The sequence below is a fragment of the Rhincodon typus genome, chromosome 31, assembly GCF_021869965.1.
Source record: "Rhincodon typus isolate 14 chromosome 31, sRhiTyp1.1, whole genome shotgun sequence".
Lineage (NCBI taxonomy): Eukaryota > Metazoa > Chordata > Chondrichthyes > Orectolobiformes > Rhincodontidae > Rhincodon > Rhincodon typus.
The window spans coordinates 18,018,629-18,044,559 of record NC_063362.1 but is presented as its reverse complement, the minus strand read 5'-3'; the positions used below and the strand labels follow the sequence as shown (position 1 = coordinate 18,044,559).

The following is a 25,931-nucleotide window of genomic DNA, read 5'->3' as shown; positions in this document are numbered from 1 at the left end:
ACACAACTTTGGACACTGACACCTCTTCTGTGTGTTTAAAAGTAAACCCTGCGGAGAAGTGAGGCCTGTTAGAATAAGCCGGCCTGGATATGCATTCGGATTGTACATGCCCAGTGTTACTAACAAGTAACCGTACTTGTCTAGTTCGGACATAACCTGTTGCTATTTATCCGTCATTCATGAATAGACATGCGTCACTTTGCGAACAAGCCAATAAATAGGTTAAGTTTAGTGACAGACAGATGGGATGACCTATCAGAGGGAGAGTCAGGTCCCACCCATCACGGCACCCGACCAATCATCGGCCGCTCTCGGCGAGGGGACAACAGCGGGAAGAAAAGCCTGTTGAGGGAATGGCGGCGTCTCGAGGGCCGGAGGGACGTTTGGAGCTGAGTGCGGCCAGAAAGTCCGATAGAGTGATAACGAAGAACGTTTCGCACTGAGGGCTTCGTACCGGCTGTTCCTTATCCCTGGGACATTTCTCTTTCTTGCCCTCCTTTTACTACTGTTGCTGGGGCAATTTCAGATTTCCTATTCTCGGTACTTTACTCTCCCAAACACTGGGACTTTATGTACTTGTTGTTTGATATTCTATCTCTAACGGACGTCCAAGAGCATTCTAGTTTCTGAGTCAGAAAGTTGTCAAGTTGAAATCCCAGTTCACTGGTGTCTTGTGGCGCTATGGTAGTGTCCCCAACTCTGAGCCAGGAGGTTCAAGTCCCACCTGCCTCCAGAGGTGTGTGATAATATCTCTGAACGGGTTGATAAGAAAATATCTTTATTTTCCAAAAAAGAGCCTCAAGAATTAAAGTTCAGGCTGAAACACCTCCTAGTGAGGGAAGGCTATGCTTTCAGAGGTGTGGAGACTTTTAAATCAGAACCCCTCTTCTCAATCACTACCGAAAATAGAAATTGCTGGAAAAACTTGCAGGTCTGGCGGCATTTGTGGAGAGAAAACAGAGTTAACGTTTTGGATCCAGTGACCCTTCTGTCTCGCACCTTCTCCCTCAAAAGTGAGGGTGTTGTGTCCTGACGTCCCAAATAATATTTAATATTCAGCCAGCATGCTAAAAACAAATTACATGGATATTTTCACATTGTTGTGCACGAATTGGCTTCCGAGTTTTCAACATTACAACAATGACAACTTCAAATATTTTACTGGCTGTAAAGCACTGTCGAACATCTTGAAGTCGTGAAGGCCGCTATATAAATTGAAGCTTTCTTTCTGCCCTTATTTGCAGCAACTGCTGAGTTACCTATTGAAAGATGTCCCACTCTGACTATCTGCAGTCCCTTCGAGATCAGAACAAATATCTGCTGCAGAAGCTGAGGCTAAAGCAGCTCAAGATTCCATGGAATGTGCTTCTGCCCCTTGATAGCGGTGATGGATCCTGTCGAGGTGCCATCAAGTCAGTGCAGAGCAGAGCTTCTACAGAATACCAAGAGAACTGCAACGACAAGGGTACTGAGGTAGATATCATCTCCACATTGAATGCAGTATTTGGTGCAGATTGGATTTAGTGATTTGTCCTTAAGTGGCTCATTGTCGTATATTGTTTTATAATGTTTCTGTACCTATGTTTTGCTACGGTAAAGGCACTTTATAAATGCAAATTAAGCAGTCATTTTGCCTATTGAGTCCGTTGTGAGATCATGGCTGATCTGAAAATCCTCAACTGCACTTTCCTGCCTTTTCCACATAACACTTGATTCCCTTACTGAATAAAAATCTCAGTCTTGAATATACTTAATGATTCAACTTCTACAGCCCTCTGTGGTAAAGAATTCCACATATTCGGCTCCCTGCAAGTGTTAAATAAATTAGCCTGATAACATACTTTAACCTGAAAGGCTATTGTTATGATGTTCGTAGGTAGTTAATAGGATATCAATCAGGTTCGTTACCAAACTGTCAAATAATCTGAATGTAGAGCTGCTTAAATTGAATAATATCTCTCAGTTTGCATTTCTGATTGTGCCACTCTATCTGACAGCTGGATTTGAATGCAAGCTATGAGTGCAATGTTCAAGGCTGGTTCTAGCCCTTTGTTCTCAAAGGCCTACATTCTGATCAGTATCAATTCTCTGATCTTTTTCAGCAGAAAGGTGGAAATTCACTGAAGAATCCCAATATGAAGGACCAGACTCATTCAGAACTGCCAGGTCCAGAGATTCGTGAAGATGGATTGCAGCAGTTCGATGAGATGGTTGTGACTGAGTCCCGAAAGAGAAAGGAACCGTCTCGTGCTGCACTGTTCATTCCATTGGCACACAGAGGCAGAAAGCATGGCTGGACCCGTGGTGCTGGAGATGGAGCAGGCGTGGACCAGTCAGATTGGCTACTTGGGAGTGAAGTTAGGGTGATTCCCAGCATAGAACAGAATTGTTCGTTGTCAGTTGGTATGTCACCTAAAGGTCGCCTCAATGCAATGGAGACACTAGACTGCGAATGGAATAAACTGAAGTCGGAGGCCAGACCCAGAAGCACCTCTTGCAAATTGCTGACTGACAGCTATGTGTCAAAAGATTTTAAATGCTCAACTCCTTTTACCAAGCCTCCTTTTGCACCGAGGTTAATGAAGGAGCCTGAGTACCCCGCTTCGGGACAGCTTTGTAGGAATGAAGCCAGCTTTAAGGAAAGCAGCCCCAGGCATCATTCTCGCTTCCTACAGAACCTCAGTGAAGACCCAAAGCGAAGGTCCAAGCTGGAGCCACCACTTTATGTAGAACAACTGTTGGATGAGGGTAATGATCGACACAGAGATCAGTTTATCAGAGACATTCAGAAGCCAAAACCAATTCTCTTAGAATCTTGTGATAAAGTGGCAAAGGTAGGAGACCTCCCTGATTTACAACTGATATTCTGTTGCTTGAGGTTTTCCATGTTAGGCATTTTAACACCAAGAGCATCTGTTGAGTTAGTTTCTTTGTGTATAATTGGAGTTATACTGGGTTGTTGGTAACCAACTGCACTGCTGGCAGGCTGCAGGCACATTGACAGAGCCAGAATGTCAGGGTTCAGGAAAAGTGACAGCCAGAATGATAGGGTGCAGGTGAGAGAGACAAAGTGACCTGGTCCAGGAAAAAGTGCAGGAATAGTAACAGAGCCAGCATGGGATGGTACAGGAACAATGACAGACCCAGAGTAAGGTGGTCCAGGTACAAGAACAGTGACAGAGCCAAAGTAGGGTGGTCCAGTTACAGGAAGAGTGACGGGGCCAGAGTGGGGTGGTCCAGGTACAGGAAGTGTGACGGAGTCACAGTGGGGTGGTACAGAAACAGTGACAGAGCCAGAGTGACCTGGTCCATGTAGAGGAACAGTGACAGAGCCAAAGTGGATGTGGTATAGGACCCATTACAGGACTGGGGTAGGGCTGAAGTGCTTCTTAAACAAGTGTCTGTGAATTGTCTTGTATGACCTTCTGATTTGTTTCTGTAAGTTGCTGTCTGTCTACATTCTAAGCCTACCCATGTCAGGTACATGGTGTATGCTGAGATCTGTACCAGCCAACACTGGTAGAGGAGATGTGGGCATTTGTCTAATGCCTACTTGCCGTTGGTAAATACAATTCAGACTGTTAGAATTTTGTTTAATTCTCAGGTGGATACGGGTCATGTCACATTTCTGTCTCCAAAAGAGGAGTCCAACCTTAGGGCACAGGTTCAGGCAGTGCGACCCTTCCTGGGCTATGATTGGATTGCAGGTAAAGTGCTGTAATCAGCTTGTGACTTTAACTGCCTACTCGGGCTGAGGTGCAGGCCTTCGTTTTTCAAGTGATCTTGCTTTTGACCTGTCTGTTTCACTTTTCATTTCTCCTGGTGTGCTGTTTGGTTCCTCAGAATACCACAGCATTGACATTTGATTGCTGCTATATGCGTGCAGGTCTGATGGATCTTAACTCGCCATTGTCGGAAAAGTCGGAGCAGTATTTTTTGGACCTGCAGGACTTCCGAAGGGTGAACAAGGATGAATGTGTGCACCAGGAATACATGGAGTAAGTGTGAGATGATGCTATTGGAGACAACTTAAGTGTGTGCTGGAGGAAGTCAGTCTAGACTGGAACTGTCCAAGTATCAACTGTAGAGAGATTCAGCAGAGCTGTCTGATTTTATTCTGCCAGAGATCATGCACAAAGAAACCTTACAATCTGGTTAACGACTTAGAATAATGGGGGGATATTAATCTTATTCTTGCATTTTTCAGAGCAGAAGAACTCGATGTTCAGTCTACAGATCAGGAGAAGCTTGATTACAACTGTCATGTTCACCAGTGTAAGTTATCATTCTGTTTAGAGATTGTGTTTAAAATATGTTGAAATGGCTGTATGTAGTTTGGTTCAGTGAGAGCTCAATGCATAAAAGTGCTACGTGCTGTGGAATCAAGAACCTTATTCTTTGCCTACACTTCACTGTCTGTCTTACAACTAATCATGTCCATATTAGAAAGAATAATTGTGCCAGGATTCCTGCTCCTGATCACGTTTCAATTGTTGTTAGGTCATGTGTTATGACAGCATCAAGTTTGCCGCTATTGTTAAACTATTAACTCGTGGCACTTGAAGATTGCCTATTTTGGCAAGTAGTGGTTGGACAACATCTGGTATTTGTGGAACTAATACTAAATTAGAATATTTTAGTTTTTGTTCCAGAAGTGACTGCACGTCAGTGATATTTCATTGTACATCTCAAAGCACTTTACAGCCAATGGTTGTGAAAGGTGCTGTAAAAATGCAAGTCTTTTTTTACCTTAACTGACCCCACCTTCAGGTTAGAGGGGAACTGAATGCGACTTGAAAAATGTGCATTTTGGCATGGAGAGGAACTGAACCCAAGTGAGAGGCAGTACCTTCATGGGAAGAGGGGTGCTGGACCCCAGAGAGAGTCAGCACCTTCAAGAGAAAAGGAGATCTGGACTCCTCAATCTCTCAGACTATCTGGAGATGGGCATTAAATTGGCAATGTTTCTCACATCACATGAACAAATTTCAAAACCTGAATGTGATGCAACATAAGTAATGGCTGATAGTGATTGCTGACGCCACTTGGAGGCAAATCTTTATAACAAGACAGTTGGTAAACTGCCCAGCAGCTCTGTACAGTGTCCAAGTTTGGGCTGCATACTGATCTGTTGCATTGATTTTGCCATTTGTCAATCATGCATCTTTTCAAAATAATGTATGCTCAAACTCATGACTGTGATTGTTTCAGGCACTCACTCTTACCGTGTTAATAATCGCCTATTTGCTGTCCCACTGGAACCAGCAGCACCCTGTCCTATTTGTAAAACTCCCAAGTCAAAGCAGCCGCACACTCTGGAGGAGCCTGCTTATATCAGGTAATACTCTTTTCATTGCTGCACACACCACATTTCTGCTTGAACTTCTGCAATGTGAATTTAAACTTTAAATATAAAGTTGTTTATAAAGCAGCAGGCAGATGTCTGAGGCACAAACTATTGTGGGTGCACACAGAGATGGAGTTGAGAAAATTTCAGAAGACAGTGGAGTCTGTTTCTGCTGAGACCCCAGGTTTTGCTCTTAGTAATTTCTAGGCTCTGGCTTTGTTTCAAATGAAGTGATATTAGACACCAGAGACAATTAGATCATGTTACAGATATACTTCAGGTCCCATTGTAAACACGTATATCTGTTCTTAATTTTATGTTCATATGATTTGTCTGTCCATATTTATAATTGAACATGGTGCTACAAGCCACCCAATCAGTATGTCATGTAAATATAGGGCAACATGCATTCATTGACAGTTGCCAGTATAAGTGTAGCCATAAGAATTTACAATAGCAAAAGTTGACAGGAATTGTATGCAGATGAAAGATTTACATTGAGACCCCTATTGTAATGCAGTCCATATCTTGAAGCCACATTATAAGCAAGATTGTGTTTTTTTGATAGCTGTTGCCCAGTGCACAGGCTTAACAGTTTCCAGCCATTGTGCTCCAAAATGAAAGACTATAAAAGATTCTTCTTAATATTAATTAAATAATTAGGATGCATTAGGTACAAAGTACACACAGGGGCAGGCTAACATGTACTGTATTGATTTATATTGATGTTTTATTTTCTCGGATTTGTTTAGAAGTGATTGGCCATGTTAGTAAATAGGAATTATGCAGAGTTCTTTGTTGTAGTTGCTAGCTTTATAGTGGAATCTTAGTATAAATCTATTATCTATCTATTCATGCCTTTAAGTTTAGTATAGTTACAGAAAAGGGCAAGGAGTACTTAAAGGTGAAGATACTTAAATGAAATAAATTTCTGTGAATTGAAAAGGGATCTAGTCCAGATGGATTGGAAATGATGATTGACAGATAAAACAGGAAATTGAGTAAAAGGAGACTTTCATAGAGAACATGTAAAGGTGCCGACTTGACAGGATGTAGAAAGAAAAATCTTGCAAAGCCATGTGACTAGATGACAAAGCCTCTTGAGAGTAAAATGAAAGTGAAAAAGGTGGCTGTTGATAAATGGCAGGTCAATAAATCAGTAAGGGATTAGGAGCATAAGAACTAAGAGCAAAAGTAGGCCAAGGAGTACTGTACACATTGTAGCTCAGGCCTTGCTGATATATAATAGCCTGTGTGTACTTTGTACCTAATATATTCTAATTATTGAGTTAACGTTTTAGCTGAGTCTGGAGGAACCCGCTGTTGCAAGGATTGGTTAGCATATACAATTGATAATATAAAAGTTTAAATGCTTATCCCGCTAAATATCCCCAAAACACCACACACACACTCTCTTTTCAGCAAAAGAGAAAATGAAATGAGTTTTTCAGCAGATTGATTTTTCTGAAAAAAAGAATCACTGGCTAGTGTTTCTTCTTGAAGGCAATAAGAAAAAGTGTATAGATAACACAGGGTGGAGCTGGAGGAACACAGCAGGCCAGGCAGCATCCGAGGAACAGGATGTTTCAGGTCAGGACTCTTCTTCAGAAATGGGGGAGGGGAAGGAGGCTCTGAAGTAATTAGTGTTGGGGGTGGGGCACAGTGATAGCAGGTAGATAGTGGAGCGGATAGGTGGGAGAGAAGACGGACAGGTCAAGGAGGCGGGAATGAAGCTAATAAAGGTCAGTGTAGGTATGTAGTGGTGGGGATTGGTCAGTGAGGTGGGAGGAGCAGATGTGGATCCTGCGAAGAATGAAAGACAGGAGAGGTCCTTTGCAAGTTTGGGAGAGGGAGGCTCTGAGCTGGGGTAGGCTTGATTGAAGGGCCAGAAGATGCCGGCGCATTGCTGAGAGTGTGTCCTTCAGGAGCCGCAGAGAAAAATGTTTTTGGAGGATCTGAATGTTCTGTATGTAGCGGTTGTCATGGTCAGGGCCAAATTCGGATGGCCTGAATGTAGATTGCAGTCCATTTGGGATGATCCAGTTCTGTAGGCAGGTACTAAGAAAGGTGATGTGGCTTACTCTCTTTAAGAAAAAGTGTATGATGTTCTGAAGTCTATCACTATGATGTCTTGGCACCTGTGGCCAAGTCACCATTCATGCATTGTTGTCTATGGACTTGTTAAGTGAGGAAATGTAATAATGAGATGTTCCTTCAATTACGGTCAAAAAAAAAATAGGTTTTGTCCTGAGCATAATGAGGGATTTCTTTTCCGAAAGTAGGAGTAATGAGCCGGGCATCCCTTACATGCAGGCTTATTTTACTGCAAGCAAATAACGGATTTAAAAAGAAACAGCAACTTTCCAAGTCATTCACTGTTCATGAACTCCAACTAATGTCTACGGCAAAGTTATCACCAATCATGTGATTTCTGGGAAGACATTTTTAAAAAGTCTCCAGTGACATTTCAATAAACTCTTTTCAAGAAACCATTCCAGGTGTTTTCACAAACTTGAAATAAATGAATTTTTGCACTATCCTCCAAACCCTATGTCGTCCAAGAAATATTAAATATGAAATATTATCATAATATTAAATACACTTAATTAAGTTCACTAAGTTTGGTTTCAATAAAAAAAGGCAGCTGGAATAATGGAATCTAATTCTCGCACTAACATTAACAATCCCTAAATCCTGAGTAGTGATAACTGATTTGGTTAATTTTTGTTCTTTCTGAATCTGATGACATTTTGCTGTCCCTAAAAGCTGAAAGTGATTCTGCTTCTTTGGGTTCCCTCATGCTTGTTATCAGTGAGAAGAGAGAGCTCTGTGACTTCCTACCCTTCGGCAAACACCCTGAACAAGTATTACAGTATGAGGTAGATGTCGGGAATAACTGAACTAAAGCAGTAAGGCTTATCAAATATTCATGTGTTACAAATTTTATTCATGACTCTGATAGTTGTTCTCTGCACTGCAAAGTGGAATTTACAGATGTCAATTATGACCAGGATCAGGAAGTTCTTATTCTGTCTCTGTTTGTGTTACTTTCAGAGTCAGCATCCCTAGATCAACCTTGCTTCCTCCACACAAATACAAGCTACACCGTAGGAAGAGCTTTGATCCCACAGACAGTCTGTCGTTGCCTTCAGTAAGTCTTTCACAGTTACAAGCACACAAAGTTCAAACAAACATCAGTACTGTTTTGAGGGATACCTCCGAATTCTCAGCCCCTGATTGTATTTACGTGGTTGGTCCAACTCAGTTTCTTTCCAAGAACCCTCAGGACGTTGAAATTGGGGATTTCAGTGATCATCATGCTGATTAATGTCATAGGGAAATTTTTAGATGATCATACCCTGGGACCTGTGTGGTGCAAATGTCATTTGCTACTTATCAGCCCAAAACTGAATTTTGTCCAGATCTTCTTGCATATGGATATGGATTGCTTCAGTATCTGAGGAACTACGAATAGTTCTGAACATTGTATAATCATCAGCAAACATCCCCACATTTAAAAAAAAAAAATCTATTCATGGGATGTGGGTATCATTGGCTAGGCCAGCATTTATAGACCATCTTTATTTGTCCTTGAGAAGGTTGTGATGAGTCACCTTCTTGAACCACAGTGCTGTTAAGAAGGGAATTTGACAATATTGACTCAGTGACATTGAAAGAGCACAATATAATTCTAAATCAGGATGGTGTGTGGTTTGCAGGGGAGTTTTCAAGTTGTGGTCTTCCCATGCATCTGCTGCCCTTATCTGATTGGTAGAGGTTATGGTTTTGGATAGTGCTTTCAGGAGCCTTGATGAGTTACCACAGTGCTTGTCGTGGCACACTGCTGCCACTGTACCCCTCAGTTTTGAGGGGAGTGAATGTTGAAGGTGTTGGGTGGAGTGCCAATCAATTTTATGATGGAAGGAAAGTCATTGATGGAGCTGCTGAAAGGTGTTTGGGCCAAGGATTATTGCCCTGGGAAATTCCTACATCAATGTCCTGGGGCTGAAATGATTGGCATCCAATAACCATAACAACCTTTCTTTGTGCTAGGTATGACTCCTACCAGTGGAGAGATTACTCCTGATTTCCCTTGACTTCCCTTTTGCCAGGGCTTCTTGAGTGTGGCATTAATCAAATGTTGCCTTGATGATGATGGTAATCACTCTCACCTCACCTCTTTTGTCTATTTTTGAACTTGTTTGACTGTAATAAAGTCAGAAGCTGAGCTTGCTCCTGGTTGACTGAGCCTCATTCTTGTCAAACTACACCTCAGCAATCAGCTTGTATGATTGATTTGCTACAGATGTAGTTACATTACAAACTGTACAAATGACATTCAGTCCTATGATGATTTGTTCTTGGACCTGCATTGTTACTGTGCTGTAGTTCTGCAGGAGCAAAAGAGAAGTGCTTTAAAAACAAACTGCAGAGCGGGATCAGAACAAAAAAGATTATGGGAAAATTTTGTGAAGGAAGAGAAAGAGTAACAGGAATGGAGAAAATGAAAAACAAAATGGATACAGCAAGAAGCCTAAACTGGAGCAAAGGTGGAAGAGGAAACAAAGGAAAATAAACATTTTAGAACTTATCCATCCATATAGTTTTCATAACTTATTCAAATGTATCCCCTAGATAATTCTCTTTCTAGATAATCCAGGAATTCCAGTATTAGGTTGGGAGTCCACATAATTATTAGCATTTCTAATAGTACTGTTCTATGCCTGGAGAGATATCAAATATACTTAGGCTATAAGCCTGGAGTGTGCTGAATACTGATTCCATGTCAGTCATGTTTGGAAAGCCAGATTTCCGCAAAGCTTTATTAGCACTATTAATGTGGGTGTTTTTAAACATCTGGAATATTTATATTGTTTAGTGTTTAATCTGTGAATATAAGTGGTTTAAGTGCACTAAAAATATTTGACGTTTACCGTGTAATGAGCATAAAGGACTGTCAAATCAAAAGTGGTACATGGTATCAAGAATCTGTGTGATTTAGCAGTATGGAGCTACACTGATCAGAATTCAGAAGAGAAGGCACAGCCAATTTGTGATTGAGGAAGGAGTATATACATGGGCATCTGGTAGCCTCTTGTATGTTGTCAACATGTAGATGATTGTATTGTTGAGAGTCTGATCTTGGACTGTGTTGACTCTTACAGCACTGTCTCTTGGGCTGGAGGAATGTCATGCCCTCAACAACTCCTATTGCGAACACCCTGGACATGCGCAGCACGGTGGAGGCCGAAAAGATTTCCTCTCCATTGGCCCTTAACCCGTCCAACCCGGTAGGATCCTGTAAAACTGAAGTCTGTTATTGGTAGTGCTTAGCATTGGTGATCTGTCACTGAATAATGCCAGTCAACAAAGATGTTGGGAGACATCAAATATTATTCAGCCTTTGTGCAGAAAGATCTCCTCAGGGTTTTGCCTCTATATATAACTTCTGCTGGATAGATACTGCAGGCATTGTTCCTGCCTTAAACATCTGGTACTATTAACAGATCTCAATTCTGCATACCTACCTCTACGGCTTACCTGTTTGAATTCCTTGATCTGCCTCTTTTAATGACTTTTTTTAAATGACATTGATTTACAATTCAAAAGCCCTTTATGTGAAAGAGAGTGATCTTCCTCTGGTTCTGCCTCTTTATGTTGTGTCCCGTCACATTTAAAACCCTTCAATGAGCTATTTGCTCAGATTAACTTTTTCAGCCCTCTTCTTAATCTTTAAAACTCCAGGTAGATTTATCCCCAGGTAGAGAACAATACCTTTTACTCATGTGAATTTCGTTACTCAGGAGTAGAATTGTTGATTGAAGCTACGTCTTTCAATACATTTAGAAGGGAATTGGATGAACGTAATTAGGAAACATAGTGAGCAGGGAAATGTGAATACAAAGCATTACTTGTACTGGCAAATATTGTTGTTCTATATTTTCTGTAAAGAAGTGGTTGAACCAACATTTGTGTTTTATGCTTATGTTTCAGAATCCTGCTGCATCTCGAGTGGCTGGAGGTACCAGATCCGATGAACTGCTAAACCTTACCCATTTGACAGCCTACCAGTTTCAGAGACTGAGACTAGACTGTCCTTATTCAACATCCTATTAACGTCTAATGCCTCTGGACGTATACGTGTTTCCATTCAGTACTTGACCTTTGTTGCACCCCAATGGATTTTTAATCTGTTTTAATTGTAAAGTCTGGTTTGGGGATGTGTGCATGTAGTGACCATTGAAAGTCCAAGAAAGGCGGGTTGGGGTAGTGGCAAACAATGTGCGTTACCAGCATGTCAGATCCTGGCTGTACAAATCAGTCCTGTTTAAAGCAAAAAGAATTGTAAATATTGGAGGAAAAATAGAACAGTTGTACAAGACAGCAAGCCTGAGAGAGGTGTTAAAGTTCAACCTGTCCATGAATCAGAGTTTATCACTCATTCTGCATTTTCTAAGTTGTATTCACCTCAATCAGCCATGGCAGAATGACGGAAACCCTGTTTACATATTTATCTGTGGGATACAGTAAAGATAGTGTTTTGTTGAGCAAACTCCATGGAGTTGCTTGATTGCTAATTGTGCCAAGCCTTTCTTGAACTGATAAGACAGCTGGAATTGAAGATTTCATCAAGTGAAATTGATTGTGTTCCCGTTTGTCTGTATACTGAGCATGGCTGTGTATTTGAGAGAGTGCTCTGTCTGTGCATCCACTTTAACAGAGAATGACAGATATTAAACCTTCTGTGCTGCAAACACATGCCATTTGCAGTTAGTAAGCAGCAAACATCAGTTGATAGCTGAGGAGAAAAGAGTTATTAATAACTTTCTAGTGTATCTTTTAAAATATTGTTTTAATGTTTGGTGTCAATGAAAAATCACTGGTTGAATAAATTGAAACAGATGAAAGAAGGAGGTAATTACTGGTGAATAGTATGACTGGGAATGCAGTGTCGCAATAGCAAATGGACAATGAGCATCTCTGTGCACAAACCCTGATTTGGCTGCACCATTGAGGAAAATAGTAGCTTATGGCGAAAAATGGAAAATTCCAAAATGAAATATGGGAGATTACATTCTTGACTAGAGCGATTTCAGCAATCATGTTGTCAGCAACTGTGGGAGAGTCAATGCCTTCTGTTTAGTCCCAGTATTCCCAGCTGAGAGGATGGGACAGATATCTTGTCATCTTAACTAGAGATTTGCTCAGTTGTGACTTGCTGTAAAAAAAAAAGTATGATCAACAGGGAGTATCTGCATTTGATGTATCAGTTTAGCCTGTAACTTTCTGTCTTTGTCTGAAATTGTAACCTGAATGCTGCATGTTCCAACCATTGATCACTGTGCAATGTTCTGCTTGCTAGCTGAAGCCTCATATTGTAATCTTTTACAACTTTTAATCTTTTAAAGCCTTTTACTGTAATCAGTTTTTCACTTTGAAACTCTCTTAATAAAGTCCTTTATATTTGTTATGAACTTGAATGAGAGCACCAAATTATGTTATGATCTGGTTCAGGACCTGTACCCTTTATTCTTTATTCTTTTAAACTTAACAAAAGACCCTGGGGACTTACTAAGTGAAGAAAGCCACAAGATTCCACAGTCTTGTGCAAACAACAACATTTACAGGTTAGAACAGCAATATAATCCACAATACGTATGCAACTTGTTTTTAATACCCAAAATTAACATGTAGTAAATGTGATGAAATACCTCACAGTGTGTATCAAATAGCCAGTATGATCACACATTTCTCAGTAATTTTTCCCCCAGGCGTTAATGACATGGTGAGTTCTTAAATTTCACAAGGGATTACAAATCTTCACTTTGGCTGATCTGGCGTTGATGCACTGTCTCAAGTGTTGCTTTGTCATGGACTGCCTCAATGACTGCTCCTGTTTTAGTTGATCACCCTCCTATCCTGGGTCCATGTTTGTCTGCACTCTAAAAACCACACTCGAGTACTTATTCACAGGCACAAATCAAGCTGTGATCTTTCACCCCCGATACTGAGTTATTAATTGTGCATCGACTTATTTTGAGCCTTTCACACTGAGTGTTTACTACCCAAAGCTGTTCAAATGCTGTAGAAGTTCTCTTTACACAAAACCTGAGTAGTTCAACTTCCTTGAGCAGCACAGTTAACAGCAGGTGTACCTAATTTTCCCTCTTTCTCCAATTCAGTGTGTTCTTGGAACTCCATTTCAGTAACCAGAGTGATCTGTTGGAAACCTTGCAGAAGGCACTGCCATAATTGAATGTTGCTACCTAACAACAGTTGTGATTATGTGTTCTGAATGGTACATTTGAGAGAGAACTTTGCTCAGTACAAAATAAGCTAAAACAGCAGAAGCCCTAGAGGAGTGCAGAATGTGTGGGGGAGGGGGGGGATTAAAAAGGAAATATGCAGAGTAGAAAAGGTGCATGAAATGATGACCACAGGTAAAATAAAGGAAAATCCTAAAATGTTTTACAATACATTAAAGATAAAATGAAAGCTATGGAAAGTGTAGGGTCCATTAAGGGTCACGGTGGAATTTGTGCATAAAGCTGGAAGATGTCAAATTCTAGGGAGCATAGGTTTAAGGTGAGAGGGGAAAAGTTAAAAGATGTGTGAGGAATGTTTTTTCACTCAGAGGGGTGGTAGGAGCCTGGAGTGCACTGCCAGGGGAAGTGGTAGAAGCAGATACGATAGCAACATTTAAGAGGCATTTGGATAGAAACACAAACAGGCAGGGAATCAAAGGATATGGACCATGTTCAGGCAGCTGGAATTAGTTTATATACGAAGCACATCTCCTTCAAACATTCCCCCTCACCTTAAACCTATGCTCCTTAGTCTTTGACGTTTCCACCCGAGGAAAAGGATTCTGACTATCCAACCGATCCATGCTTCTCATAATTTTATATACTTCTATCAGCTGGCACCTCAGCGTCTGATGCTCTAGGAAAAACAATCAAAGTTTGTTCAACCTCTAGACCTAATTCACTCCAATCCAGGCAATATCCTAACATCTGCACCTTTTTCAAAGCTTTCACATCCTTCCAATATTGTGGCGACCAGAATTGCACACAATACTTCATGGCTAACTAAAGTTTCATACAGCTGCAACATGACTTGCCAACTTTTCTACTCAATGATGTAGGCAAGCATGCCGTGTGCTGCCTTTACCACCTTATCCATTTGTCCTGCCACCTTCAGAGAGCTATGGACTTGCACCCCAAGATACCTTCGTATGTCAATGTTCCGAAGGGTCCTGCCATTTATGGTTTACTTCCCTCTTGCTTTTGACTGCCCAAATTGCATCACCTCACACTTGAGTGGATAAGACTCCATCTGCCATTTCTCTGCCCAACTTTCTAATTGATTTTGTGTGCAGTTCTGGAATCCATATTATAGGAGGAATCCACATTATATGTGATTGCACTGGAAAGAATGCTGAGGACATTTACTGGGGTGTTGCCAGTCATGAAAAGAGATTAGATAGACTGGGATTGTTTTCCTTGGAGCAGAGGAGACCAAAAGGGGACATGATGAGATATATGAAGTTATGAGGGGCATTGAGTGGACAAGAAGGACTTTACCTGTTGGTGGAGGGATCAATAAGGATCCGGAAGTTTAGAGGGGATGGGAGAAAAAAATCTTTTCACTCAGAGAATGGTGGGAATCTGGAACTTACTGCCTATAAGGATGGTAGAGGCAGAAACCCACCATACGTTTAACAAATATTTAGACGTGCACTTGCAATGTCAAGGCATACAAGGCTATAGGATAAGTGCTGGAAAATAGAATTAGAATAGTTAGGTGGTTGCTTCTGACCAGCTAAAGGATATCTTTCTGTGCTGTGGACTTCTATGACTCGTGTAAGTTCATATAATCAGGTGATTTAATCAGAATCTGTAAAGCTACCTCAACAAACATAATTACAGTGTCTGCTTATTTTATGCGCCATTCAGTACCTCGCTTTATGGGAAAATTAAGAATTTCCAATTGCTTTTTTCAATAACTTAATTGTAGTCTTGAAATTTAATTCACATTATATATTTTGTAAATCTAATTAAGTATTTTCAGAATGTAACGACTGTTGCATTGGAGGAACTGTGGCTACAACAAAATGTGCAACAAGATGAAACAAAACTTGTCACTTAATGATTTGGCTGGTGTGAAAATTATAGCTTAATCTTTGATCAAAAGAAGTCCGAGTAAGGCTATAGAGACATCAGTTTCAGGAACAAGTTCCAGGTTTTCTAACATTTTCTAACTTTTGTGCTAAGCGGAACAATGGTCAGACAAAGGCCTTCACTAGAAGTCAAAATAATATCACAAGCAGATGTTAGAGTAGGCAAAACGTTCTTTAACAAAAAAAATTACTCAAAAGAAGTGTTCGGTATGTTTTCTTTAATTGAGGCCCATAAAACAAGTACAGATTTAAGCAGTTAACACGATCGGTCCACATTGAAGGAACACTGAAGGCATTCCAGACTGCTATGATGTTAAAAACAATTTTCTGACGAGGAAGTGGTGACATTCCTGCAGACCTGCACACAAGGAATAACTGGATGTTCTTCAGATGTGGTACTCTCCAGATATTGTAAAGAGATACTGAGTGACACATTCAATTCCCATGGAAGGACATGTAAGAATATAGAAAACTCAAATATCAATGAATACACATTTTATTTGGCTTCAGGTTTGAAGGCATTAGTGTGCCCTCAAGTTAGATTCAAAAGGGAATCTCCTCCTACACGTGAAGCTAATGAATAGTTTCTCTCCTGCGTGAATCCACTGGCGTTTCGATAGGTTGGACCACGCGGAATCACATAATCTCAGCAGGTTTATGGCCTTTTGCTACCATGAGCTTTAAGGTTGATTGAAGCTCTTGCTACATTCCAGGCTGTTGAAACACTGGGACTTGTGTTTCCCGGTTCTTCTCCAGTTACCATGGTGCCTTAAAACTTTTTCCCACGAATTGAGCAGTCTGCACGTTTCCCTGCGACAACCACAGACTCTTGCTGTGCAAGTCCAGCTAGGAGGCAGCCTTGATGGGGTGGCTGGATTCAAGCTGCTTGTCTGTAAACCTTCCCATCTACAACCCGCGCCTCAGCCTCGGCCTTTTGCTGGGTGACTGACAGCTAGACTACGCGCATGCGCACTGGTCCCTGGTTGCCAGGTTACAGCATCCGGCTTTTTAAAGATGGCGGCGCGCTTGCGGCTGCTCCTATTGGTGGTGGCGGCTATGGCGGGCGGGGCCGGTCCGCAGGAGGAGACGGGGCCTGAATCCGACCCAGGAGGTGGATGGAGAAAAGGGGAAACTTGGGCAGTCCAGGCTCTCGATAGCCAGGTTCCGGGCTGAGGGTGTAAGAGGCCGGGATGGCGGCCACTTTACTTCTGGAGAAACTCAGCAGGTCGGGCAGCATCTGTGGAGAGAAACAAAGTTAACGTTTCGAGTCCAGCGACTTTTCTTCAGAAGAAGATGCTGCCGGACTTGCTGAGCATTCTGTGTGATTGTCTCAAATTTTCCAGCTGTCGCAGTATGTTGATGTCGTTACGCTAATTCTGGGATCGTGAAAGTAGAACATATAGTCTTGGGATAATGAAATCACTTAAGAACCTAAGGGGACTTTTCAGGGTTGATGTTTGTAAGGTACTTCCTCTTGTGGGGATACTAGAACTAGGAGGCACGGTTTAAGAATAAAAGGTCTCCCATTTAAAGCTGGGATGGTGGGAACTTTTCTGAGTATTTGAAAGCACTTGATAAAGTGCAACAACATGGTTAATACAGCAAGTCAAGTCACACAAGATTAGGGGTAATTCATTATCTTGGATAGAGGATTGGCTAACCAACAAAAATCAGAGTCTTTATCTGGCTACCAAAACGTAACCAGTGGGTGCCACAGGGTTCGGTCCTTGGGCCTCAACAATTTACAACCTATATTAATGACTTGGATGTAGGGATTGAAAGTACTATAGTCAAATCTGCAGAGATACTAAGATACTAACAAAGTAAGTTGCAAAGAAGAAACAAGAAATTTACAAACAGATATGGATAGGTTATGTGAATGGGCCAATGCAGTTTAACTTGAATAAGTGTGAGGTTATCCATTTTGGTTTGAGGAATAGTATTTAAATGGAGAGAAACTTCAGAGTGCTTCAGTTTTCAGGGATCTGAGTGTCCTCTCACAGAAAACTAGTATGCAGGTATGGCAGGTAATAAGGAGGGCAAATGGAATTTTGGCATTTATTGTTCAAGAAATTGAGTACAAAAGTAGGGAAGTGTTGCTGCTACTGTACAAGGCATTAATGTGACCAGACCTGGAATATTGCATACAGTTTTGGTTCCCTTAATTGAGGAGGGATGTAGTTGTACTGGAGGCAGTTCAGAAGAGGTTCACTGGATTGATTCCAGATGTGAGAGTTTTGTCTTATGAAAAGAGATTGGGCAGTTTATACCAATACTTTATGGTATTTAGAAGAATGAGAAGCGATCTAATTGAAGTATATTAGATGCTAAAGGAAATGAACAAAGTAGACGTAGAAAGAGCATTTCCTCATGTAAGGCAACCTACAACAAGAGGTCATAGTTTTAAGATAAGTGGTAGCAGATTTAAACCAGAAATGAGGAGGAATTACTTCTCTTGTGAATCTGTGGAATTTACTACCCCAGAGAGCAGTTGATGCCAGGACATTGAGTAAATTTAAGGAGAAAATAGATAGATTTTTAATTAGTAATGGGTTGAAGGGTTATGGACAGTGAGCAGGAAAGAGGAGTTGAGACTGAGATGAGATCAGCCATGATCACATCAAATGGTGGAACAGAGTCTGAGGGACTGAACAGCCTACTCCTTCTCCTAGTTCTTATGTTCTTATTGTTAGTCTATGAAATTCACTTTCCCAGGAAATAGTGAAGTTAAAGTTGCTATACTCCGACCGGACCATAGAGCTGCTCTGTCATCAGAGAGGTACAATTGGTGGTGGTTTAACCTGAGAGTCACCACATGACAGGTGAGGTGAGATGGTGAGGAGGAGAGTCGCTCATGGTAACCTCAGCCAGTGCAGGAATTGAATCCATACTGTTGGCATCACTGCATCATAATTCATCATCATCAGCAATCACTCACTAATAAGTATGATTGTTCACCAAGGAAATTCCATGTCACTGATCTTTGGGGTCCTTATGTGGGTGATGAACCCAATCCACATTTCCAACCACGCGTTTGTCAAGTGTTTCTGGATGGTGGTATTGGTCCTTGGCCTTGAGACCATTGGTACTACTTTCTCCATTTCCTTTTTCATAATTTCTCTCGCCGCTGGGTGTTCTCAAGAATTTTGTCCCCTCATGTGGGAGTTTCCTCCATGTCTGTTTCTTCTGAACAAAGGTCTCCCATGCGTTGACATATATGTTGCATTTCTTGAGGGAAGCCTTCGGGGAGTTTTGAAAAGCTTCCTTTGTCCTAAGCGTGTGGCCGGCCTAGCAGAGTTGGTTTCATACGATCATGGCCTCGATGCTGGTGTTATTGGCTGCTTCAAGAGTGCTGATGGTAGCACATCTGTCCTCCCAGCTGATGCAGTGAATCTGTCAAGCAAGGTTGGCTGTACAGTTGATTTGTGACACAGTGTTGCCAATAGCTGCCAACACCAGCTGAGGTTACCATGAAGGACTCTCCTTTTCAACCTCTCTCCTCACCTGAGGGATGATGACCCTCAGGTTAAGCCATCACAGTTACCTCTCCCCAGTGAGAGAGCAGCACCATGGTGACTTTACTAGAGAATAGTGGAGACTAGGTAATTCAATTTATTCAATGTAGATAAAGAGTCCAGGCTATGTAGGACTGACAGGAAAGCAGGGTTGAGGCCACAGCCAAATCAACCATAAGGTGACATGGAGCAGAGAGTGGAGATTCCCTTGAAGAACGCAAGAATAGAGTTACAAGGACAGAAGTTTCCCAAATTTGAAGCTATATTAATGAAACTAATCACAATATAGAACACTTAAATAAGTAAATGATGGGAAAGTGTGAATTGTTCATCTGTACAAGTTCTTTTTTTTATTCAAGCTGATGGTTATGGAACAACTGCCTCTCTGTCCTTGATGAGTGCCATTTTGTTCTTAGCTCTCAGTTAAAGTAGCCGGAAAATAGACAGCACCTTCAGAGTCAGTAGTAGTGAGGAGAGAGCTGGATCAGCCTGTTAGAACAGCTGAGTGGGATGGGCAATGGGGCCAGAGTGTCAAATGTGACACCAAAGTATGTAGTCTGCTGCTGTCCAAAATGAGTGTTTGCTGATCTCATAGTTTAATGTGGAATATTCTCTCCTGTCCGATGCTATACGAATGCTGTACTACAAGTTGTGTGATTGTGTGAATGTATTTATGTGTGTTAGTTAGTTCCGATCTGTGCAGTGGAGCCTGATCTCCAATCGTTTTGGCTATCTCTGCCAGTGGACAAAGATCTTATTCTGCTGGGAAAATGGGACTGGGATATCATAGCGATTACAGAGATGTGGCTCAGAATGGAAAGGACTGTCAGCTTAATGTTTTCGGGTATAGATGCTATACGAAGGATAGAAAGGTGAGCAAGAGAGGAGGAGCAGTGGCGTTTTCAATTAAGGATAACATTACAAAGAAAGAACAAAGCAAATTACAGCACAGGAACAGGCCCTTCGGCCCTCCAAGCCTGCGCCGATCCACATCCTTTATCTAAACATGTTGCCTATTTTCCAAGGATCTGTATCCCTCTGCTCCCTGCCCATTCATGTATTTGTCTAGATACATCTTAAATGACGCTATCGTGCCTGCTTCTAACACCTCCGCTGGCAATGCGTTCCAGGCACCCACCACCCTCTGCGTAAAGAACTTTCCACGCATATCTCCCTTAAACTTTTCCCCCCTCACCTTGAAATCGTGATCCCTAGTAATTGAGTCCCCCACTCTGGGAAAAGGCTTCTTGCTATCCATCCTGTCTATACCTCTCATGATTTTGAGAACATCAATCAGCTCGCCCCTCAACCTCCGTCTTTCTAATGTAAATAATCCTAATCTACTCAACCTGTCTTCATAGCTAGCACCCTCCATACCAGGCAACATCCTGGTGAACCTCCTCTGCACCCTCTCCAAAGCATCCACATCCTTTTGGTAATGTGGCGACCAGAACTGTACGCAGTATTCCAAATGTGATCGAACCAAAGTCCTATACAACTGTAACATGACCTGCCAACTCTTGTACTCAATACCCTGTCCGATGAATGAAAGCATGCCGCATGCCTTCTTGACCACTCTATCGACCTGCGTTGCCACCTTCAGGGTACAATGGACCTGAACACCCAGATCTCTCTGTGCATCAATTTTCCCCAGGGCTTTTCCATTTACCATATAGTTTGCTCTTGAATTGGATCTTCCAAAATGCATCACCTTGCATTTGCCTGGATTGAACTCCATCTGCCATTTCTCCGCCCAACTCTCCAATCTATCTATATTCTGCTGCATTCTCCGACAGTCCCCTTCACTATCTGCTACTCCACCAATCTTAGTGTCATCTGCAAACTTGCTAATCAGACCATCTATACCTTCCTCCAGATCATTTATGTATATCACAAACAACAGTGGTCCCAACACGGATCCCTGTGGAACACCACTGGTCACAGTTCTCCATTTTGAGAAACTCCCTTCCACTATAACTCTCTGTCTCCTGTTGCCCAGCCAGTTCTCTATCCATCTCGCTAGTACACCCTGGACCCCATGTGATTTCACTTTCTCCATCAGCCTACCATGGGGACCCTTATCAAACGCCTTACCTGAAGTCCATGTATATGACATCTACAGCCCTTCCCTCATCTATCAACTTTGTCACTTCCTCAAAGAATTCTATCAAGTTAGTAAGACATGACCTTCCCTGCACAGAACCATACTGCCTATCACTAATAAGCCCATTTTCTTCCAAATGTAAATAGATCCTATCCCTCAGTATCTTCTCCAGCAGCTTCCCCACCACTGATGTCAGGCTCACCGGTCTATAATTACCTGGATTATCCTTGCTACCCTTCTTAAACAAGGGGACAACATTAGCAATTCTCCAGTCCTCTGTGACCTCACCTGTGCTCAAGGATACTGCAAAGATATCTGTTAAGGCCCCAGCTGTTTCCTCTTTCGCTTCCCTCAGTAACCTGGGATAGATCCCATCCGGACCTGGGGACTTGTCTACCCTAATGCTTTTTAGAATACCCAACATTTCCCCCCTCCTTGACCTAGAATAATCAAACATCTATCCCTAACCTCAACATCCGTCATGTCCCTCTCCTCGGTGAATACTGACACAAAGTACTCATTAAGAATCTCACTCATTTTCTCTGACTCCTCGCATAACTTCCCTCCTTTGTCCTTGAGTGGGCCAACCCTTTCTGTAGTTACCCTCTTGCTCCTTATGTATGAATAAAAGGCTTTGGGATTTTCCTTAACCCTGTTTGCTAAAGATATTTCATGACCCATTTTAGCCCTCTTAATTCCTTGTTTCAGATTGGTCCTACTTTCCCGATATTCTTCCAAAGATTCGTCTGTTTTCAGTTGTCTAGACCTTATATATGCTTCCTTTTTCCTCTTTGCTAGTCTCACAATTTCACCTGTCATCCATGGTTCCCTAATCTTGCCCTTTCTATCCCTCATTTTCACAGGGACATGTCTGTCCTACACTCTAATCAACCTCTCTTTAAAAGCCTCCCACATATCAAATGTGGATTTGCCCTCAAACAGCTGCTCCCAATCCACATTCCCCAGCTCCTGCCGAATTTTGCTATAGTTGGCCTTCCCCCAATTTAGCACTCTTCCTTTAGGACCACTCTCGTCTTTGTCCATGAGTATTCTAAAACTTATGGAATTGTGATCACTATTCCCAAAGTAATCCCCTACTGAAACTTCAACCACCTGGCTGGGCTCATTCCCCAACACCAGGTCGAGTATGGCCCCTTCCCGAGTTGGACTATTTACATACTGCTCTATAAAACCCTCCTGGATGCTCCTTACAAATTCTGCTCCATCTAAGCCCCTAACACTAAGTGAATCCCAGTCAATGTTGGGAAAATTAAAATCTCCCATCACCACCACCCTGTTGCTCCTACATCTTTCCATAATCTGTCTACATATTTGTACCTCTATCTCACACTCGGCTGTACTTAGGGAGAATATTCCTGGGAATACGTCCAGGGAAGTTGGGTGGAACTGAGATATAAAAAAGGGATGATTACCTTACTGGGATTGTACTATAGACCCCCAATAGTCAGCGGAAAATTGAGAAACCAATTTGTAAGGAGATCTCAGTTATCTGTAAGAATAATAGGGAAGTTATGATAAGGGATTTTAACTTTCCAAACATAGACTGGGACTGCCATTGTATTAAGGGCTTAGATGGAGAGGAATTTGTTAAGTGTGTACAAGAAAATTTTTTGATCCGGTATGTGGATGTACCTCCTAGAGAAGGTGCAAAACTTGACCTACGTTTGGGAAACAAGGCAGGGCAGGTGACTGAGGTGTCAGTGGGGGACCACTTTGGGGCCGGTGACCAGAATTCTAAAAGTTTTTAAATAGTGATGGAAAAGGATAGACCCGATCTAAAAGTTAAAGTTCTAAATTGGAGGAAGGCCAACTTTGGCAGTATTAAGCAAGAACTTTAAAAACTTGCTTGGGGGCAGAAGAGACTGTGGAGTACAGGTTCATAGTTCCTTGAAAGTGGAGTCCCAGGTAGACAGGAGAATGAAGAAGGCGTTTGGTATCCTTGCCTTCACTGGCCAGTGCATTGAGTATAGGAGTTGAGAGGTCATGTTGTGGCTGTACAGGACATTGATTAGGTCACTTTTGGAATACTATGTGCAACTCTGGTGTCCGTGCTATAAGAAGGATGTTGTGAAACATGAAAGGATTCAGAAAGATTTACAAGGATGTTGCCAGGGTTGGAGGGTTTGAGCTACATGGAGGGGTTGAATAGGCTGGGACTATTTTCCCTGGAGCGTCAGAGGCTGAAGAGTGACCTTATGGAGGTTTAGAAAATCATGAGGGCATCGAATGAGTGAATATCCAAGGCCTTTTCTCCAGGGATGGGAGAGTCCAAAACTGGAGGGCATAGGTTTAAGGTGAAAGGGGAAAGATTTAAAAGGGACCTAAGGGGCAACATTTTCACGCAAAGGATGTTGCATGTATGGAACGAGCTGCCAGAGGAAGTGGTGGAGACTGGTACAATTACAACATTTAAAAGGCATCTGGATGGGTTTATGAATAGGAAGGGTTCAGAGGAATTATGGGCCAAGCTGCCAAATGGGATTAAATTAATTTAGGATATCTAGACGACATGGATGAGTTGGACCGAAGGGTCTGTATCCATGTTGTACAACTCGATGATTCTATATAGGAGTAGTATTAGGCTGTTCTGTCCGACCATTTAATCATGGTTGATATGTTTCTCAACTGCATTTTTTTGCCATGTTGTCATTCTCCTTGATCTCTTTAAGAGCCAATCTATCTTTGTTTTAATGACTCAATGTCTTGTCCTCCACAACCTTCTGTGGCGACGAGTTCCACAGTTTCACCTCCCGCTGGCTAAAAAAATTCCTCCCCATCTCAGTTCTAAAGGATTGTCCCTTCACTCTGAGGCTGTGCCCTTGGGTTCTATTAGTGGAAACATTTTCTCCATATCCACTCTATCCATGCCTCTTGATATTCTGTAAGTTTCAATGAGATCCTTCTAAACTCCATTGAGTCCTCAACCACTCATTATGTGACAAGCCCTTCAATCCAAGGATCATTCTTGTGAGCCTCTTCTGGACCACCTGCAAGGCCAGCTCATCCTTCCTTAGGTATGGGGCCCAAAACTGCTCACAATATTCCAAATACAGTCTTACCAGAGTCTTATACAGCCTCCGCAATACATCCCAGCTCTTGTACTCTAGCCCTTTCAAAATGAACGCTAACATTGCATTTGCCTTCCTAACTGCCAGTTGAAGCTGCAATGTTAACCTTAAGAGAATGCTGAACTAGAACTCCTAAGTCCCTTCAGATTTCTGAAGCCTTTCCCCATTTAGAAAATAGTCTACACTTCTATTCTTCCTACTAAATTGCATAGCGTCACTCTTTCTCACATTGTATTCCATCTGCCATTTCTTCACCCACTCTCCTATATTAATGGTACATTAGCTATTTTCCAGTCCTCTGGGACCGTCCCGGACTCCAGTGATTCCTGAAAGATCACCACCAATGCCTCCACAATCTCCAGTTATCTCCTTCAGAACTCTGGGGTGCAGTCCATTTGGTCTGGGTAATTTATCCACCTTCAGACCTTTCACCTTCCCCAGCACATTCTCTTCAGTGGTGACCAGTACACTTAACTGTTCACCCTAACTCTCTCCAAATTCTCATACTTTACTGATATCTTCCACTGTGAAGACTGATGCAAAGTACCTATTCAGTTCCTCTACCATTTCTTTGTTCCCCATTATTACTCGTTCAGCCTCATTTTCTAGCACTCCAATGTCCACACTTGCCTTCTTCATATCTAAAAAACTCTTGCAATCTCCTTTTAAATCAATAGTTAGCTTACTCTCAGATTTCATCTTCTCCCCCTTATTGTTTTTTAAACATGGATGAGTTGGACTGACGGGTTTTGCTAATTTTAAAAGCTTCCCAATTCTCTGGCTTTCCAATAATCTTCATCACATTACTTTTTCTTTTCCATTTATGCTGTCTCTGACTTGCCTTGTCAGCCATGATTTCCTCATCCTCCCCTTGGTATGTTTCTTCTTTCTTGGGATTAATTTCTGGAATGAGTCCCCAGATTACCTGCATAAACTCCTGCTATTGCTGCCACATCAACATCCCTGGTAGGTTCCCCTACCAATCAACTCTGGCCAGCTCCTCCTCCATGTCTTTGTAGTTACCTTTATTCAATTTTAATACTTTTACATCCGATTCCAGTTCTCGTTCTCAAGCTGCAGAGTGAATTCTATCATACTGTGGTCACTGCCTCCTAGGAGTTCCTTCACCTTAAGCGCCCTAATCCAAGACAACAAGGTGCAGGGCTGGATGAACACAGCAGGCCAAGCAGCATCATAGGGGCAGAGAGGCTGCCCTGCTCCCTAATCCAGTCTGCCTCATTATACATCACCAAATCCAGAATTGCCTGTTCCCTAGTGGGCTCTACCACAAGCTGCTCCAAAAAGACATTTCATACACATTCCATTAATTTCTTTTTTTTGGGATCTGCTACTAACCTAATTTTTCCAGGTGACGTGTATTTTGAAGTCCCCTGTGATTATTGTGATAGTGCCTTTCTTATATGCCAAACTACCTCCTGATTTATTTTCTGCCCTGCATCCTGACCACTGCTAGGAGGCCTGCATACAATTCCCATCAAAGTCTTTTTTCCTTTTCAGTTCCTCAAATCTACCCACATGATTTTATGCCCTCCAACCTATATTGCTTCTTGCTATCTTGCAATCAAGGCCAGACATCAACAATGAAATCCACCATCATTGCCAGTACGGCTTTTGGTCACCTAAGGAACAGAATATTTGATGTCACAGACTTCAAACCCAGCACCAAATTCATGGT

General features: G+C 42.0%; 1 protein-coding gene across 5 annotated transcripts; it reads left to right on the top strand.

Moving 5' to 3' along the window:
- Window positions 1–15: 15 nt before the first annotated feature.
- Window positions 16–12,822, top strand: LOC109919458 (migration and invasion inhibitory protein). 5 transcript variants are annotated; one of them, XM_020519470.2, is made up of 10 exons: window positions 16–540; window positions 1,245–1,473; window positions 2,103–2,834; window positions 3,605–3,707; window positions 3,887–3,998; window positions 4,208–4,275; window positions 5,212–5,338; window positions 8,402–8,498; window positions 10,513–10,638; window positions 11,342–12,822. In XM_020519470.2, the coding sequence occupies exons 2-10, from the start codon at window positions 1,270–1,272 to the stop codon at window positions 11,462–11,464; spliced, it is 1,692 nt and encodes a 563-aa protein (XP_020375059.2). In that variant the 5' UTR covers window positions 16–540; window positions 1,245–1,269; the 3' UTR covers window positions 11,465–12,822. The 5 variants fall into 5 exon arrangements, with proteins under 5 accessions (XP_020375059.2, XP_048470884.1, XP_048470885.1 ...); XM_048614927.1 differs by having other exon boundaries at window positions 16–736; XM_048614928.1 differs by having other exon boundaries at window positions 16–1,473; window positions 2,106–2,834.
- Window positions 12,823–25,931: the final 13,109 nt, after the last annotated feature.

What these genes read in the sequence shown, in the direction of transcription:
- LOC109919458 (XM_020519470.2), top strand. Translation starts at nt 1,270, where the DNA reads ATGTCCCACTCTGACTATCTGCAGTCCCTTCGAGATCAGAACAAATAT. An exon ending in GCAACGACAAGGGTACTGAG is followed by an intron (nt 1,474 to 2,102) that starts GTAGATATCATC and finishes GATCTTTTTCAG; the next exon opens with CAGAAAGGTGGAAATTCACT. An exon ending in GAGGAGCCTGCTTATATCAG is followed by an intron (nt 5,339 to 8,401) that starts GTAATACTCTTT and finishes TGTTACTTTCAG; the next exon opens with AGTCAGCATCCCTAGATCAA.